Below are 19,721 nucleotides of genomic sequence, written 5' to 3'. Positions count from 1 at the left end.
CGCTCACCGACGTCGTCATGATGACGTTTACCATCACTGAACCTCTCCATTTGCGTATCTGATGCTTTTTTTGAAGTCTCATTTTGGAGATATGACGAAGGCTACTGAGGAAACAAAAAGGTATTTCTATATGATAGTCTTTTTTTCTAATTTTTCCTTCATCCATGGTGAAATTAACTTCTTGCGGTATGTTGAGTTTCTTCAATATACATTAGTTAACTTCTTGTGGATATTTTTTTATTATTCTTAATTTCTTATCTGCATTTTGCAATTGGTTATGATGTAGCAGAGCTTGTATGCCACATCTTTTTTCCCATGTTTAAACATTTAGTTAGATAACATGTCAAAGTCAGTGTTTAAATGTCGCTCTAAGTGTTTAAATGTCAAAGTCAGTGTTTAAATGTCGCTCTAAGTGTTACAATGCTTGTAGTTGTCAAAGTGCACCTTACTAGTGCAATTATATAGATTTAGGACATATGGTGTTCAATAGAAGTCATACAATATGGGTGTTAAAACAAATCATATAAATATGTAAATTAAAACTGTTTCAAAATAACTGATTAATGATTATGATTTTAAACTATCAATATTCGTTTAATTTGTGTAATGACAATTCACAAAAATAATTAACAAATTTTGTAACTTGAGTATCACAAGTCAAATATTGACACTTCACTAAAATCATAGGGCCATTTTGGGTAATGACAAATCACTAAAAGCAAGAGTATTTTGTAACTTGAGTGTCACAAGTCAAATATTGAGTTATTTATAGAGTCATTTTGTAACTTGAGAATCACAAGTCAAATATTGAGTGACTTATGTGAAACGGTGATGAAATACAAATGACAATCATATTTTTGTGTTTGTATTTTGGGTAATGACAATTCACTAAAATCACAGGGCCATTTTGTAACTATCAGTATTTGTTTAATTTGTAAATCGTAGTTTCAACGGGCTATAATCTAGTTTGTATTATTTAAAATAAATAAATAACTTGTTTGGTGAGTAAACTTGATGTCATTAAATTACCAAATCTCCATATTTATTAAATTCAGTCATTTTAACAACAATATTTAGTTAATTGTAATATTCTCTTTAATCTAAAGTGATACTTTATTACTTTATACATAATTAAATTAAAAGCAAGTTGAGTTTCCATTGTGACACTTGGATTAATTGAACCCCAATTCCCCAAAATTCTCCTAGAATTTGTCTCCATCAAAACAACTACGTTGCAATCAATATCTGTTACCATCCCCATCATCTAATATTTAAATTTCATGGCTTATAATATTTTAATAATATTTGGCACGTCACAAAATAAAATATTAAACAAATATTTAGTGGCTTTCATAGCAATCATTTTTTAAGTTGAGTTGGTAAAATCATAAATGTTCATTTGAAAAATAAAGACCACATTTGCTAATTCGCATTTAATGTGTTCATTCAAAAATTAAATAAATAAATAACTTGATTTGGATTTGCCATTTTTATGTGACTAGTTTTTGTTAAAAGTACAACCCCCACACTTTGTTACAAATATCTATTACAGCTTTGTATTTCCATTTTTGTCCTTATTAAAGCATTGGACTTCAAAAATCTACAAAATTGTAGCATTGTATTCATTTTCTTTCTTAATAAAACATCATATTTTGAGAAATGAAAAATCTACCCAATAACATATCATCTAAAATCACTTTGTATTTGTATGACATTTTTATTTCTCTCATTGTTTTTATCTTATCAAGACAATATACATTGAAAAATTTATAGAATTATATCGCTGTACTTTTTAAAAAATCATATTATAAATCACCGAAAGTATGTTGCTATTTCTTGTATTCAACCATAAATTGTAATTATTTATGAAAACCTAGAAGATGCTATAATTACAAAAACCAATTTCATCCTTTTAACTAACATCATGATTTTACAAATCAACTACTCTTTTAGAAATATAATAAAAAAAATCAGATGAGGTAGAAATATAAAACAATTACATCAACATATACTATATTATATATTTCTTCACATACAACATTTTACAAGGTTTACAAAGTTTAGATCAATCTGGAGATAACAAGTGTGTTGAAGTAGTAAAAAAGTTTCTTTCGTATCTGTAAGCTTTAAATCGAGGGTATTTTTGTAACTTTACTCAGACATATGTCTACTTTTTGTCATCTGTCTTTGCTCTCTTCCACACAATGACAGTGCCACTGTAGTCCGAGGAGGCCAAAAAATTCTCACCATGATTCCAGGCAACCCCGATAACCGGACATCCATGTCCCTGTAATCATAATAAAAATAAATTAAAAAATGAATCTTTTAACATTATTAAAGAAATAATTTGTAGTTATATATAGTCAAGGGACTATTATCGCCATATTTGCATTTATGTTTGGTTTATATGTTTTTCCTTCACAGATGCATACATGACAATAATAGTCCCTAGACTATATATAAATACAACAGTAAACTGCAAAGGAATCTTTTTGCAAAAATCGTCCTTATGACAGGGTTTTGACTTTTGATCCCCAAAACTAAACTGTTAGCGTAAATCTGTTAAATCCTTAAAAGGGTAAATTGGTAATTTTATAGGATCAATGAAAAAAAAAACCTGTAACTTGTTAACGCATGCATGCTTTGGTCGAGTTAAGTCATAGAAGTAAACAGACGCATCTTCACTTCCAGCAACTTCACAATCAAAAATTTAAAATGCATCTTTATCTCAGTAAATATTTGAGCATATTATTTTTGGGTTAAAATTAAGAATGATAATTAATTATAATTTTCAAACAAACCTATAAATTCTCCTTTTTCAAGAGAAAGCAAAGGGCAAAAAGAAGCCCGAATGCTATGAATTCTTTGAGCCAGTTTTAGTGAGCATAGTAATGTCAAATACCCTTGTAATTCCAAAGAAACACTGCAACAACAACAAACAATTTAAACTTTCTACAACTTTTTTTTCAAGATGATGATGAGAAGGGCATTTACGTCTTTTTGCAACTTTTGTCTCATTGACAACAGTAGACATAGTGGATGGTGGACAGTGGGTGAAACAAATATAAATATAAATATAAATATAAGCAATATAAATACCTGAAGAAAGACAAAGTTCCATCTCTTGAAAAAGAGAGCAAAACAGGGCCACGTGTCATGAGAGAGAAAGTTCTATATTGGATAGTAGTGATTTCAGATTTACTCTTGCTACTATTTCTAGCACGATGGGACCTAGATAAGGTACCTTGATGGGAGTTAACAGATACTGTATATAGATACCCCTGAAAAATAAAATCAAAAAATCAATAATTTGTAAAAGTTTTTACTTTTTAGATTAATTAGAGTTTATAAAAATGGAAAAATCAGTTTGACATGCTCACGTGTGCATCCCCACAAAAAATAAATTGCCCAGTATTGTCATAATCCATCGCAGTAACCTTGCTGTCCACAACTATTTTATCTGTTAATCTTCCTGTGCTAAAATTCAATACCTGAGACAAGAATTATATTTTAAAAAAAATATATATGAGTCTTTAAAATGTACAAAGTAAAATAGAATTTCACAAAAAGAAAATAATTGATGATGAGACAACTTATACATATATACTAAATGATTGAATGATTAAATGATTAATGAATGTTGTTTTAAACAACCAACTATCTGAAATGATTTTTTTTTTAATTAGAAATATTGATAAAAGAGAAAAAGTAAAATTAAAAAAGCCACATCAGCAAGTGAATTTTTTTATTACCGAAATTTCTCTGTTTGCATTGCCAACTGAAAGGAAGTTATTATTCACCTGCAATTGGAAAACAAAAGAAAAAAAAAAAAGATAATCAAAATTTATACTCACTAAATCACTATATTCCTACAGGGAAGCTTAAATTACAAATTTTAGTTTGATTATTTTTTACTTTTATATAAAAGACAAGTAGAAGTTACAAATTTTGATAAGCACTTACAGGAGAAAAATTACTAATATAATACGCAATATTAATAAAAAAAATTACTACTTTTATTTCTTATTATGATAGCATTCTACATAGAAAATTCTACCAAATTATAACAATGTCTAAAAATAGAAAGTAATCTTCAGTGCTATAATTGGGTAGATTTCAATGTACAATGCCTAAAAGTACAATGTTGTAACAGAATAAATGGAAAGTAGAATGCTACAATACATAAATAAGTGAAAGTAATTTTCTATTTCTTGCATTTAACCCTAAAGTAAAACTTATAGATGTCTGTGTGTAAGTGCACTTACAGGGTGAAATCGGATACATAGCTGAGGGGCAACTCCGTAAATTACTCGAATGCAAAGGCCCTTTGGTATATCCCACACTCTCACAGTTTTATCCAGTGAAGATGATGCAATGTAATGATTGTTCATTGTGAAGTCAAAATCTGAAGTCAAACATGATCATAATTAACAACAATAATCAATATAAAGGATCATTTAGAAATAAAACAAGTATCATTAAAGAAAAGACTAAAGAGCAAATACCAGTTATTCCGACCTGTGACATCTTTTGAGTGACCAATTAACTTCTTCATAACTGAAGGTGGCTCAGAAACAGTACAAACTGACAAAGTTCCATCAGTTGCTCCAAATGCAAGTAAATCAGAGCTCATATTCCCAAACTTTATAACAGTAACTGGAGAAATATTATAAAAAATAAATCAATGTTACAATGATAAAACAAGGATTGGGGAGACAGATTGATCTTGGAAAATTAATTACCCATGGATTTGCATTCATCAAATATGCAATGCATTCCCACAAAAGAATATGCTGGTTCAGTTTTTCTACGTGAATGATCAGTTTCACTTAAATTTGATCTTATACTGTTTGTGCGACTCACTGTTTGGCTTTCACTTGGATCCTGTAATAATACAATTTAACACCTCAAAAGATATGGTATAATAATCAAAAGGTAAGTATAGATGATAGATGAAAATAAAGAAAGGAAGCATACCCTGCTAAAACTCCAGCTGTCTATGTCATGTGTAATGGAGGCTGGACCTGAAGATGGTGCCCATTGCCCACTGATGAATCAACCAGTAAATTAACCTGATGTCAGAATTATATCAAACCAAGATTCACATTACACTCTACATATAGTTGCACATTCATGATTAATGTACTACTTGAAGCTTGTGTCTCTGCATTGATCTAACCACATTAAATTCCTGAAAGAACTTGTGTAATTATGGATGTTTGCAAGTAATTCTGGCGTGTAAGTTCATTTGGTGAATCCAATAATGAGAATTTATGAAATTTGAAGCTGAAGCAAGTAGAACATCAAGTAAAAATGGCAATCACCTGGTTCCAGGACTACTCAGGTGGCTAGGTGACTGCAACTTCATTCGATTCTCCAATTTGGTAATAAAATTGCGATAACCAACATAGCCTTTGCCATTGCATCTCCAATCCTACAAACCACAATCATAACAGTTTATGTTGCTGCTTAAACATAATAGTTGCCGATTTGGGAACTCCATTTGTAAGTCCGAGTAAGGATGTTTCTCTCCATTCTCTAATGAGGTTTGATTTCAAGGCGCACTATGTCTTTTAAAACATATTCACTCGACAATTGCTATAGCAATTTACACACACTAATTTTCCGTCAATGTGTATCAATTACAATCAGGAGAAAAAAACTTCGATTTTAACTACATTTCAGTATAGAAAAAGTAAAATTGAGCAAAGTGTAATAGTACCTTTCGCTGAAGAACACCGGATCGAGCCTTGCGAGATAGTAGAAGACGGCGGGCCCCGATGTAATTAGGATCGGAGTTCGCGGAACATGGCTGAAGCATGCAGCTAAAGAATTCTGGATCTGCAGTAACATCCTCTTTTTCCTTCTGCTTTTTCTCTGGATCTTCATTGTCAGAAGAACATTTTTCCATCATCTGATTCATCGTTCTAAACTACTTCTGAAGAATCCTTCATTACAAAAAAAAAATCAACTTTTTCTCTGAATATCGATGAAAATTTCTAGGTTATGTAGATCGGTGATCAGGAATTTATAGGTTTATTAAATTTTAATTTACAAATCAAAGTGCATCTGCATCTGAATTCGAGTTTTTCAAGAACAAAATTGTTCAAGACTTCGCGTGAAAATTGAAAATGGTCGTACACCATGTGCATCTCTTCGAGCTCCGTTGACGTGAGCCGAGCCATCTGCGTGTCACCCTATATTTACATTTCAAGCCCCTCATATTCTAAATAAATGCATATAAGTACTTGTATTTAAAGTTTTGAAAACAAAATCTAGTTAGAGATGTTCACTGTTAAAATAAAGCCAAAGGGGTGTTCGGAGATGTTCATAGAAAAATATGGTTTTACAAAAATAATATAAACAACCATTGTAAAAATGAAAAGATTATATACCTAAAGACTTTGTTAAGTCTTCCATAAGTTTTCTTAGCAGCGTATCTCTAAGCTTTAATTTTCATACCGGAATACATATCCATTTAAAAATACTACGTAAGTTAATAGACTCGTGAACTATATGGGTTTTTAACTTGATATTACAGTTCAAAACATGCTTTCAAAATCATATTTGAAATACATTGGCAACTTTGTAAACACAAACAAGTCATAATATAAACATTGCAATAAACTACACATATGGGAACTCTATCTCCTCAAAAATATATAACTCACACATACGAGTTCTCATTACCTCAAATCATAACTCATGCATACGAGGATGTATTACCTCAAAACATAAATTATGTAGGTAACATGTGCATACATGAAATCTATACCCTAAAAACACAACTTTTGCATATATGGTGAATCTATACCCCTAAAACATTGTCTATGAGATCCATTGCCCGTCCCAGGGCTATAACGATATAGCCTGTCATCCAGTATATTGGCAAGTCACAGCCCAAACATAACTTTTCCAAAAAAAAAAAAAAAAAAAAAATTATTCCTTTTAAATTTACTTATTGATTGAATTCATTTCACAACACATGAAAATTTATGAACGCATTCATTTCACAACACATGAAAATTCATCACGAGTAACCAACTCCAAATCAATTAATTAAATCCCAAAACCGTGAAAACTCAACAAGAGTAACCAAATCCCAAACATATGATACTCATCACAGGTAATTGCTCATATCCAAAAACATATAACACATCAAATCCATATTTCAAATAACCAGTAAAGTCTTTCCTTTTTTAAAACTATTTCACATCAATTGACTCTTGTCGTGCTACTTTTCAAATCATTTCGATCACCAGTGTTCCCTCTTGTCGCTCGGATTTTCCATTTTGTTGAGAGGTGTACGAGCACGAACAACGAATGGAAATATCATTATTGTCACAAATATCATGAAAATAATGGCTGTCAAATTCTCTCCCATCATCACATTGAAAGGCCTTAATGTCACGATTGAACTGATTTCGAACATAGCCACGAAAATTGACAAACTTGGCAAAAACATTAGATTTACGCTTCAATGGATACACCCAAACATAGTGCGAAAAAATGGTCCAAAAAACAACATAATATTTTAAACCACTATCACTCATCAAAGGAGATGTCCAAACATCAGAATGAATAATATCAAAAGGAAAAGAAACATTAGAATCCGAAAGACTGAAAGGAAGTCGGACATGTTTGCCCGCTTGACAAGTGGGACAAAGATGAGGCAACTTGGTTTTATTACACTTGATAAAATTATGGAAACTAATTGTATAAAAACATTGTCACCGGGGTGATCTAAACGTTGATGCCAAACAGAAAAATTAAGAGTTGCAAAAACTTGAGTAGAAGGAGCAGTAATGGAGTATAAAGCACCCGAGTTATTACAGCGGAGAAGAACTTGATGAGTCTTGAAGTCCTTCACAGAAAAACCAAAAGCATCAAACTCAATAGAACAATTGTTATCTCTAGTGAATTTAGGAACAGAGACTAGATTTTTTATCATATCAGGGGTAATTAACATATTATTGAGATGAAGAGTACGATATGGATCAATGGTGCAAATACTAGAGGACCTGGTCTTAGTAACATTATAGATGATACATTACCAACTATGGGAGCACGTGTATTGCATTTTGAAGTAGAAGAATTTAATATACCTTCGTTTGCATGGATACACCGGCGGACCTTAGTGGGGCATTTGGGGTCCCGGGCCACTGCTCAATTTCCGGCACGCAGTGTAAATTTTTTTTTTTTTTTTTTTTTGGTTTTTTCTATTAGGTGCACCCGCTTGAAGGACGAGGAACACCCGTACTAAAACAGTCTGCGTCCGTCACTGCATGGATATGAGTTGTGGCACCCATGTGCATGAACCAACCACCATTAGTCGGATCACTCATGTTCATGGCACCAAAAAAACTAAGGTATTAGTGTAGCTTGCGTTAGAAGAAGAATCAGACCAAGATTGGGCATGTGGCTACGAGTTGGGGTAAACAGCTATATGGGCCTGATGATGTTGTGCCGACTGGGAGATTGGTCTCCATTGTTGCTGTTGTTGGGTAGAATTGATGTGTTGGGCTGACTGAGGAGTAGGTAGCATCTCGTTAAGGTGGGACGCAGATCCAGAAGGGACTAAAAGCCCAAGTGTAGCCGACATGAGGAGCCCAAGGAGCGGAGGCTGGGTGATGTCGGACTTCACCACCAAGGTTATCAACAGGTGGTCGACATTGTTGCTTGTTTCCTCCACCACAACTATCGCCATAACTAGAATGACCACCACGATTGTTACCGGAGTTTCCTCGAGAGTCTGTGAAAAAGTAGAGTCGGTGAGGAGGAGTGATCTGAGTAAGATGATGGAACCGGATGAGACAGCTTCATTGTTTGCTCCTCAATAAGTAACATGGAGCAAGTTTCAACAAACATGGGTGTCGGGTTTTTGTGGCGTATAAAAGTTGTGATATAATCAAACTTTGAAGACAATCCATTTAATTACCGTATATATACATGACCAGGTTCATTTCTGGAACTTTAGCATCAAGATTCTCCAACAAGTCGGCTAGCGTTTTGATTCGAGTGACGGAGGAGTCTCCCATGGTGATAGTACGGAGTTCACTATCGCGTTGGAATGCCTTGGAACAGTGAGTGGAGAATAGTTCTCTCCATGCGTCATAGTTGAGGCTGTCCAAATCAAGGATCAACGGGACAAACGAACGAATGGTGGTGATCCCGTAAGGTTTATCGGTAGCCATTAGAAGAGAAAGGTGGAAGAAGAAAAAAAATTGGGAAGAAAGCGTTGGAAAAAGAAGCAGACGACAAGGATTTTTAGATCTGATACGATATTATATGGAACATAATCTTCATTCCTTGAATAATGCCCGATACACCAAAATATAAAGAGTATATAAAATATAAAAGACTTATGGCCATAATAATGGGCTTACAACAATATCCATAAATATATGAATATACTAACACAAATGAATAAATAAAAATTTATGCAAATGTCGATAATTATACATAAATTTGTGAATCATGATAACGATACCGTACATTAGAAAAACGTTAGTCGGTCCTTGATTATTCACACATAACCTTAATATTAACACGTAACCTTCATAATTTTTTACACCAATGTAAATGTGTGGAAAGCTTTTCTTTGATCAACGCTGTTATATTATAGTAGACCAAGTTCATATTCATACCACCTCACATACAATGCACGTCCTTTTTTTACATTATTATATTTTATATCATGTTTTGATTAATACATATGTATTAATTAATTTGACATAAACCCCACTTTTTTAGATAATGATTTTTATTAAAAATACAAACATATGATAAAGTCTTTTTTTTATATAATAAAAACTACAATTAACAAAATACTATGTTTATTTTGGTTTTATAAACTAGGAAATACATAAACTAGTTTCTTTATCACGAAAGCCCAATAGTGTTTTCATTATTTCATGACAAAGCCCAATTATGTCTCTTAAAAATGTTACTACATATTTACATATTTATTTAGGCCATAAATCAATTAACTCAAGTATAATTATTTTTAAGATGTTATTTATTATCTTTACTATATTATTAAGAATATTGTCCATTTCTTGAAAATTAAGAGGTACAAAACCTATTAATAATATTAAGCTATAATCACATAGTATAAATATACACGATATTAGGTATTAGATGGTACCCTAATCTTCTCTCTACACACAACAGCCGTCATCACAAAATAGAAAGCCTATTCTTTCCGTCTCCTTCCTACACACAACACTGCTCACCAAATCAAAGCCACCTGAGACGGACCCTAAAACTTCAATCAAGATTCTGGGTTCTTGCAATGGAATAGTATGTTTAATAGATGGCACACGTGACATAATCATCTACAACCCATCAACCAGAAGACATTTCAAGCCATTTCAATCACCTCAACAAGTTCTTCATTGCTCAAACTGGATCGAATTCGTATATGGATTTAGGTGTGCATCAAAAAACCCTAATCAACCGAGCATATGGTGGTGAGCGTCCACCACTACCTCCTTTGTGCAAATACCTGATCCACGTCACCTGCCAAGCTTCCGCCTATGTCGTCGGCAGCGACTCTGTCGGAATCTCCACTCCAATCTGTAACTCCGTCGGCAACGACTACGAACCATTCAGGTACGCAAAAATCGATCACATAGGTATTACAAATATGCAAATGTTTGTAGAAAACTCTTATACCCAAATCAACTTTTCATGTATTAAATCTATTGGTTCGGATGATGGTTAGATCTAAGTTTTAGAAGGTGCGAGGATTCACCTCCAATTTTTCTTACCCTACATCCCCAAAGCTATTGTTTACCCCAATGAAATCAACCCCGTTTTTGCCAAAATTTAAATTTATCGAGTGTTTGTTGATGTTAATTAACCACTCTTATTTATTCTTGAAGTATCTTCCTACAGTTTTCCCAAAATACTCAATCATGAAGCATATTTACAAACATTAATGGAGAAACTGTATACCATTTCTTTTTTGACCTAAAACACAATATTTCTTGTTTACATGAGTATTTTGAGAGAGGGATAGAAAGTGAGAGAGAACATTAGTTGGATTTTTTCGTTAGTTAACTTGGGGTGATCGAAGATTCTTGTAATGAGGATTTTGTGCATCACTACCCTCATAGTTCTTGAATTCAAACTGTTTTTTTTTACTTAACAAGCTGTAGTAACAAATAATGATTTTCTGGGGTTGACTGTGGTAAGGTTTCCAACTTTACCTATTATTTGTTCTTACATGTATTTTTTCCTGCTTTCTTTGATTATTTTCAGGAAAAAATGGGCAATATCCTTAAGACTAATATTTGTTCTTACATGTATTTTTTTTCCTGCTTTCTTTGATTATTTTCAGTCAAAGAAACCATGGAAGGCTAATGGAGAGGTTAGACTTTCTTTTATATTTCTAAGTGTTCTTGATTATGAATATATAACCATTGTAATTTGCTTTTACTTGATACAAACTATCGATTGACAATGGCTTGAACAGGTTAGTGAACAAGCCTGGCAAACAACTCTTTTGTGATGGAATTATAGAGTGAAATCATCTAAATTGTAAAATCTTTATTGTAACTATTTCCTCTAACCAACATTTGATATTGAGTCATCACTCACTCACTGCAACTCATATATCTATGGTCTATACACGTATAAATATTACATATATGATATGATATACCCAAAGTTTGTCAATTTACCGATTTGCCCTTGGCTGAAGAAAAAAAATACAAGATGGATTCAACCGCATGACTTCAAACGAAGCTCCTACTTCTCCAATTATGGAACAACGTCCATCTGCTTACATGGATTATCAAGGAATGAATATCAGAAACCAAGCCAAAAGAAAATGGGCTCTTGGACTTCAGGTTAAGTTTCTTGAAATAATTAAATAAACTAAACATTTTTTTTCTTATTGTTTTTTCTTTTTCTTTTTGATTTTTATTTATTAAATTTGTAGATGAAATTAGTTTATTAAAAATATCTTGCAACAAGAAGTTTTACAGGTAAGAACTTAACTTCTTGGTGTTCTTTAATCATGAAAATCATCCTTAAAAAGTTTGTCATGTATTCTATAAAATGTGAAAAAAAAATTGTTTACTCATATATATATGGTCTATACACGTATAAATCTTACATATATGATATGATATATCCAAAGTTTGTCAATTTACCGATTTGCCCTTGGCTGAAAAAAAAAATACAGGATGGATTCAACCGCATGACTTCAAACAAAGCTCCTACTTCTCCAATTATGAACAACGCCCATCTGCTTACATGGATTATCAAGGAATGAATATCAGAAACCAAGACGAAAGAAAATGGCCTCTTGGACTTCAGTTTAAGTTTCTTGAAATAATTAAATAAATTAAACATTTTTTCTTATTGTTTTTTATTTTTCTTTTTACAGTCTCAAGCACATCCTCATTAGATAATGACAGTGGTTCTGAAAGCTTTGCAAGAGTGTGTGTTGGAAAAAAAAAATAGGTCATTACAATATGAAATGTAGGTGGGTCCTGGTATGCCAAAGGCATGGTGAATGATTTTATGCAAAGTAGTCAAAATTATTTTGGAGATGAGTTGACTATTGTTGAAAATGACGGTGCATTGACTTCCCCTAATGTGGTCAAATTTGAAGTCCTGGTAATATTTTTATTTTTATTTCAGTTATTATTGAGTTATTTTTTTGCATTAAGAATTATTTTGTTTTTTTTGTACGATGGAATCGGAAGAATGGAATGAAATTGAGCATTCCCAAAGGCATTTGAATTTTGATTCCTTCCATTTTGTCAATTTTCATTCGGTCCTGGATTGGAATGAAAATTGTAATATAACCTTTTTTTATTTAATTTTTTTTAGAATTTCATGACATTTAATTAAATGATAAGTTTCTTTTCTAAAAATAACTAGAAGGAATTATTTTTATTTTAATGAAAATATGATAATAATATGATTCATTTTGATATGATTTTTGACAGTTAGTATTTATGGTAAGATTTAAAGTATTTTTGGTATGTCTTTTGACAGTTAATATTTATGGTATGATTTAAAATATTTTTGGTATGAATTTTTGACATTTAGTATTTATGGTATGATTTAAAATATTTTTGTATAACTTTTGACAGTTAGTAATATCCGAAAATACATCATATGATACATTATTCCGTCTATAAATCTAATATATCATGTTCTTATTTTTTACTTTCACAACACAATTCATGTAACGACCCAATTTTCACGCCCAAAAATTTCATTTAAATTAAGTGGTTTGTAAAACATTTGTAGTAAAACATTATCCGATCATATCATTTCATAAAACATATCTCGTGTCTGAAAACCCAAAACATGAAAATAATAATAATGTCAGAGTACAATCCCATAACATCTCATAATGCGGAAAACCAATGTGTGTATGTATGATGTGCCGCTACCGCGCCAGCTCCTTCCCCTTCGCTGAAGAGGTACCTGAAACCAAAACTAAAAACGGTAAGCACGAAGCTTAGTGAGTTCCCCCATCGTACCACATACCATACAATCACATCACATACATACTGCCAGGCATTTCTGGGGTGCCCGACCTACCCGGTACGGCCATTCTGGGGTGTCGTCCTACCCGTGTCGAGCCATTCTGGGGTGCTGACCTACCCATGTCGAGCCATTTTGGGGTGCTGACTACCCTTCGGTCCTAACAACCGAACCTCGGAGACTATTTCACCCCTACTACTACTATCACATATATCATAGCATAATCTATTGTCAGACATATCTGGGGTGTCCGACCTACCCTTCGGTCCTAACAATCGAATCTCGGGGACTCTTCCCCCTCCTACTACCTCTATCTCATGTAACATATCATGCTAGCAGCTAAACATGTCATAACATACTGTTAGGCATATCTGGGGTCGATCCTAACAACCGAACTCTATCACTATCACATACCATATCACGCTAGCATATAACATATCAGGTAGTAACAACACACATGAATATCACAAAGACAAACATCTAACATACGATCCCTATTGGTGGGCTGGCATTGTAGCCGTAGACCCACCGCTACAAGAAGGTAACTCACCTCGTAGTAGTTGCTGAACTATGCGGGAATCCTCTGACTGCTGTCACTGCTGCTCCGGAAATCCTCGGGCTATAATTCCCACAAAACACTTAGTTAGAAACTGACATCTACTCTTAGGGTAAAATGACCATTTTACCCCTGACCAAGTCAAAGTCAAAGTTAACTTCTAGTTGACCTGACTTGCCGAGTTGGCTCGCCAACTCGCCGAGTCCCTATCCTTCCATTAGACCTCATACCCGTCTCTACTCGTCGAGTTAGGCGATGACTCGACGAGTTTTCCTTCTAAATGAACCTCTTCTGAATCCTCATCCGACTCGCCGAGTTGTATGAACAACTCTTCGAGTTCATCATCAACTGATACACAGGTCATGTCCTTGACTCGCCGAGTTGCATGAACAACTCGTCGAGTTCATCTTCATCCTTAAGAAGATTGCCTTGGAATCGCCGAGTTTGTTCATGCACTCGCCGAGTCCCATGAATTTCCAGAACAATGGCTTAGTCCAGAACATTGGGTCACTCCCTGGGACCCCCTTAAAACTTTTCCACACTCAACTGGGTCCTTATGACCCTCAACTGATATGGGACAAAACCTTGGACTCGCCGAGTCCAAGAATGGACTCGCCGAGTTGGTCACAACCACTCACTGAATTTTCGATTTCTGATGTACAACCCTTGATCAAAATGTAGATCTAAGCTTCTACAATCGATCTAGCACGTAAAGTTACAACCTTTACGTGCTTGCATGGGACTTTAAGCTCAAAATGTCCTTAAACAAGCTCTCACAATGCATGGGGCCTTCCTTGAGTGCAAAAGCCACTCCTTTCTGCCTTGTAACCCCTCTAAGGACCTAGATCCGAAACATCCACCTTAAACCATGCTTGCAATCATGGTTGGTGACCAAAATGGCTTAGAAAATCCCTAAAACTCCACAAAATGGGATCTATCAAAAGAGAAAGCAAGGTATAGACTTTATACCTTCTGAATTCTGCAAATGATGCTCAAAACCGAATCCTTCTAGCCTCCTTTTGATCCTTCAAGCTTTTCCTTCCTTCCTTGGATCACAAAAGCACCAAAAATCACTCCAAATGCCTTAGATTGCTTCAATAACGGCTAGGATTTGCTATGGGGGTCTTCTGGGAGCAAATGGGACTAAGGAGGTCGAGTTAAGGTGTTTAAATAGGGTGCAAACCCTCGAATTAGGGTTTTTGCCCAAACAGGGTCTACTCGCCGAGTCCGGGACTCGACTCGCCGAGTCCACAACTTAAACTCTACGCCTCATCCCGCTTCCACTCGGTGAGTTGGTCCTTCAACTCGCCGAGTCCAAGACTAAATGCAAAATATTTAAAGATTTAATAAAAGAACACGTACCAAGAACCAGGTGCTACAATTCACCAACAAGGAATCAGGAACTAGAAGATTACTTCATTGCATTGCATTACATTTCGTGACACGAATTCAGGTTCTCTTTACTTCTTCTATCTGTTTGATGAATCTTTTTCTATCTTCTGTCTAAAGTGATAAATTTATTCTGTTTGAAATGATAAAATTATTTTGTCTCAAATACAATTCTTGATTTTCTACTTTGCTAGATCGAAGTTGGTGTAATCATGTGAATATTGTTTTTTAAAAATTGCATCCAAGATGAGGTTTAGATTTGTTGTTTGCATCATGCTTGTTTGTATGATTATCAATTTAATATATTGTTGTTCATGAATGGTCTAAAGTATTGTTCATGTTGTGATTTTAGTTTGATTATCTCACATATACCTTGGCGAAGAAGTTATAATCAACAGCCCACGGTTCTTCTTCCCTGTTATCTTTTTTCCGTTTCTGTCCCTGTTTTGATTTATGCACATCAACTGTTCAATTCAGCAAGAATTAAGTTAATTGATTATTGCACAAATTTTATTCTATTAGAATAAACAAAGTTATCTCTTACATTTTAAGGATCAAAATAAAGTTTATGGCGTGATAATCAATTAGATGTATTTGTTAGATCATTATAAGACATACACAGAATGTAATAGTATAATCATCTTAGGCTTTATGAATTATTGGTGTTATTTATGTTAACCATATATTTTCCACATCCTTCAAAACAAAACAAAATAATAATAATAAACATATGTAATGGTAAAAAAAATATGGTGTTATGATCCATGTGAATGACTCATAATGGTTTTGGTCAAACTTTAATCCAAGTTTCCAATTATTAATATGTGAAAAGAGATCTCAAATATTTTATATGTTTGATTCGTCAATGTACTCACAACGTATTTTTTAAAATTATTATATGTTATTTCCTTGTCATAACTTGTATATAAATATAATTTTACCTTAGCCCAGTTCTAGAATTTGGAGCCATTTTGGTACAATTAACTACATAAATATAAAATATATTGCACTGTATAAATTTCAACACACAAAATGAACAACACACAGATCCATAAATTCATAATCTGATGGATACAGTCTTATCTCTACCTAGCTATTTGTAAAGAAAAATACAAGAACATAATAAAAATATTATAAAGTATTAATTAAAGAATACTAAAACTAAAAATATTGCAAAGTATTAACCAAAGAATACTAAAACTAGAGAGAACTAATAGTAAAGATCTCATATTTCAACATAATATTGATATATTCAATTGGATCGAGATAATAATTGATTCATATTAGGTCCATTATACCCCCATATTTTCTTTTTTGTTGTTGTATATATATGCTTTGGGTTTTCTATAATATTTAATGAATAAATCATGTAATAAAAACTCTAATTGCTTGGATATTTCAAATTTACAATACATATGTTATTATACTTTGGGCATCTCAAATCGACATAGTTTTTTATATAAATAATGATGTAAATCAATTCTATATCAATCACATCTGACTTTCGTTTTGTAGAATCATGAATGGTCACATTTATGTTGATTCATTTTCATTGTTACTAAACTACCATTTGTGGTATATTTTGACACCCGTTCTCATTGATCAAAATGTATGTTTAAAAAATTATTTATATCTTATTTTCATTTTCATACTTTATCATAAGCATTCTGTTTATACAAATATTACATTTTCTATTAGAGAGAGAAATTATTAGCAGTTGTTCCACAACAAATGATGTGTTTTATTTATGGAGGGAATCTATCGGGTGGTGTGTTCTCTTTAAACCATTTCCAAATCGAACCAACCAATGCTGAGTATCCGAGGTATCAAGAATGTAGTTTATTACGTGGCGATTTGATGATTAAGATCAGCAATAACACATGGTTTAATCGTTTGGCCGATGCTATCATATCATGGTTTCCGGTTGTTCCATTGGTTCCCTCAATAAAAAGTTTAGTAGAGGATCGGACAAAGAGAAAAATGATGATCGGTAAATTTAATAACTTATATATATTTTTAGCATTCTAAAGTTTTTAAAATAATAACAAATTGTCCTTTTAATTATTGCTATTTTTAAATATTGTTGGAAAAATCATCAAAGGCAAGCGAAACTATTCTCGTTACTCTGGTTTAATGACGTTAACTTCGTTCACTTTATATCTCCAAGATGGGTCGTAAGTGTTTATTATTATTATTATTATTATTACACTAAAACAAAATTAGGTGACTTTGGAAATATTTGATTATAAATAAGGGAGTATAATAAAGATGAAACTATATATAACCGACCGAACACTAGGGATTTTGATCGGGTAAAATTTTCGGGTTTCGGGTAGAACGGGTCGGGTAATTCAGGTATTTTCTTAAAATAATAATACCCGATACCCGACCTATATTGTAATTCGGGTTCTCGGGTTTTGGGTATTCGGGTTTTAGGTCGGGTCAGGTATTTTCGGGTATACCCGAAAATTACTTAAATGTCACTTATCGATTTTTTTATAATTTTTTTTTGCATTTCGGTTGCTTTAATAAAAAATTACGTAACAACAATTAACAAGTACATATACGATAACAATACAAGTCATTATAATATGTTATGTGATTTTTGCATTCCATTTCAAATTTTGATAAAAGAAAAAAACAGTTTATGGAGTACATGATGAGTGTTTGATCATATTTGGATTAACCAAACATGTAACATGATTTAATGCAAAAGGTGAATACATAAAAGTTATAAATAAAAAAAAATTAGCATGTTATCTAAATTGCAGGGACCAATTATATAACTATATTTCAATGCACAAAGAAGAAATGACATAAAAGAAAAATGTGCATGGTTGAAAAAAAGAACCAGATCGGTTGTGCACAAAGAAAACGAAGGGGAATCTAACATCTCATTCATTTTCATTATATTTGTTGTAACATTCTCTTCAAAACTCCATTTCATTTCAACAATTTTTTTGTATTTACTACATACCGTTCAAATAATGAAGTCATATAACATTTTGGTTAAACTATAAAGAACAATAATTATGTAAAATAATATTGGGATAATTTCATTTATATCCTTGAAAACTTTAAATATTACATCTATATCCTTGGAAATTTAAAATTTACGCATATATCCGTATGAAACTATAAAACTCACATTCATATCCAAACATATAATTTAATTAGGTTTAAATTAATTTAATATTAAAAACATATCTAAAATTCAAAAATCCATATGATTATACTAAAATACCTTTTTCAAATTAAAAATTAGCATTAAACCAATTTAAAAGCAACTACTTGCAGAATGTGAATCGGCTAAACCTAATTTTGAAATGGCTAAACCTATTATATGCGAGCATTGTTAGAAATGAAAACCAAAAAGAATTCTTTCGAGAATGATGAAGCCACTTAACGTGAAACAAATGTTGGGTCCATGGAATGTTACTTGGCCAATTAAGGTTGAATAAATATCATAACCCCAATCTCGTAAGCACTATGACTTTTATGAGGATCTCTTGTGTGATCTATTGACTTTACTTTCGATGATACTTTCTCATTTTTATATTATAATTTCATTTAGTAAAAAGTCAATAATAATATATAAGATTAACGAATTGTTCCAACGATTAGCGGAATCAAGAAGAGAAAAGGATAATTGGGCATAGGCAACAATTGAAATCATAGCTTCGACAAGGAAGAAATGGCGGCATGAAGTTTTTGTAATATTTAGTTAGGTTTAATTATAATTAAATTGGTTTAATGTTAAAGTTTAATTTGAAGAGGGCATATTAGTACAATTGAATGGAATTTTGATTTCAAAATGAGTTTTTTTAATACTAAAAAAATTTAAAGCTAATTAAATATGAGTTTGGATATATGTGAGTTTTATAGCTTGAGGCGGATATATATGTAATTTTAAAATTTATAAGGATATATATGTAATATTTAAAGGTTATAAGGATATAAATGAAATTATCCCAATAATATTTAGTGTATTAATTAATTTTTTTTAAAATCGGGTATTTGGGTATACCCGAATTTTTTTAAACCTACCCAATACCCGACCTATTTAAATATTGGGTTGCCCGATTACCCGAATTTTCAAACCCGAAACCCGATTTACCCGACCCAATCTACCCGAATTCAAAACGGGTCGGGTCGGGTAATCGGGTATTGGGTATTTTCAACAGGCCTACCGAACACACACATATATGACTACTAAATCACATGGTCTACATTACAAAATGTTACATTCTTGATGATATAATAT

At 32.5% G+C, this 19,721-nt stretch overlaps 1 protein-coding gene across 1 annotated transcript; it reads right to left on the bottom strand.

Annotated features, from left to right (window-relative positions):
• Nucleotides 1-1,996: 1,996 nt before the first annotated feature.
• On the bottom strand, nt 1,997-6,195 carry LOC111918259 (uncharacterized). Its single transcript, XM_023913950.2, has 13 exons — nt 6,056-6,195; nt 5,723-5,948; nt 5,325-5,434; nt 4,978-5,047; nt 4,743-4,884; nt 4,519-4,656; nt 4,266-4,405; nt 3,753-3,800; nt 3,381-3,491; nt 3,100-3,281; nt 2,802-2,923; nt 2,618-2,694; nt 1,997-2,287 (listed from the first exon to the last, which is right to left on the bottom strand). Exons 2-13 carry the CDS (start codon nt 5,921-5,923, stop codon nt 2,168-2,170), a joined length of 1,461 nt encoding a protein of 486 aa, XP_023769718.1. The 5' UTR covers nt 5,924-5,948; nt 6,056-6,195; the 3' UTR covers nt 1,997-2,167.
• Nucleotides 6,196-19,721: the final 13,526 nt, after the last annotated feature.

This window comes from Lactuca sativa, chromosome 9 (genome assembly GCF_002870075.4).
Source record: "Lactuca sativa cultivar Salinas chromosome 9, Lsat_Salinas_v11, whole genome shotgun sequence".
NCBI classification, from domain to species: domain Eukaryota; kingdom Viridiplantae; phylum Streptophyta; class Magnoliopsida; order Asterales; family Asteraceae; genus Lactuca; species Lactuca sativa.
Note: the sequence above shows the minus strand (reverse complement) of the source record. Positions and strands in the feature narration are given on the sequence as shown.

Excerpts from the sequence above, each read along its gene's own strand:
- LOC111918259 (XM_023913950.2), bottom strand. The coding sequence starts at position 5,923 with ATGAATCAGATGATGGAAAAATGTTCTTCTGACAATGAAGATCCAGAG. Across the intron at positions 5,435-5,722 it reads CCGGTGTTCTTCAGCGAAAG|GATTGGAGATGCAATGGCAA; the intron begins GTACTATTACAC and ends TGTGGTTTGTAG. Across the intron at positions 4,657-4,742 it reads TGATGAATGCAAATCCATGG|TTACTGTTATAAAGTTTGGG; the intron begins GTAATTAATTTT and ends ATATTTCTCCAG.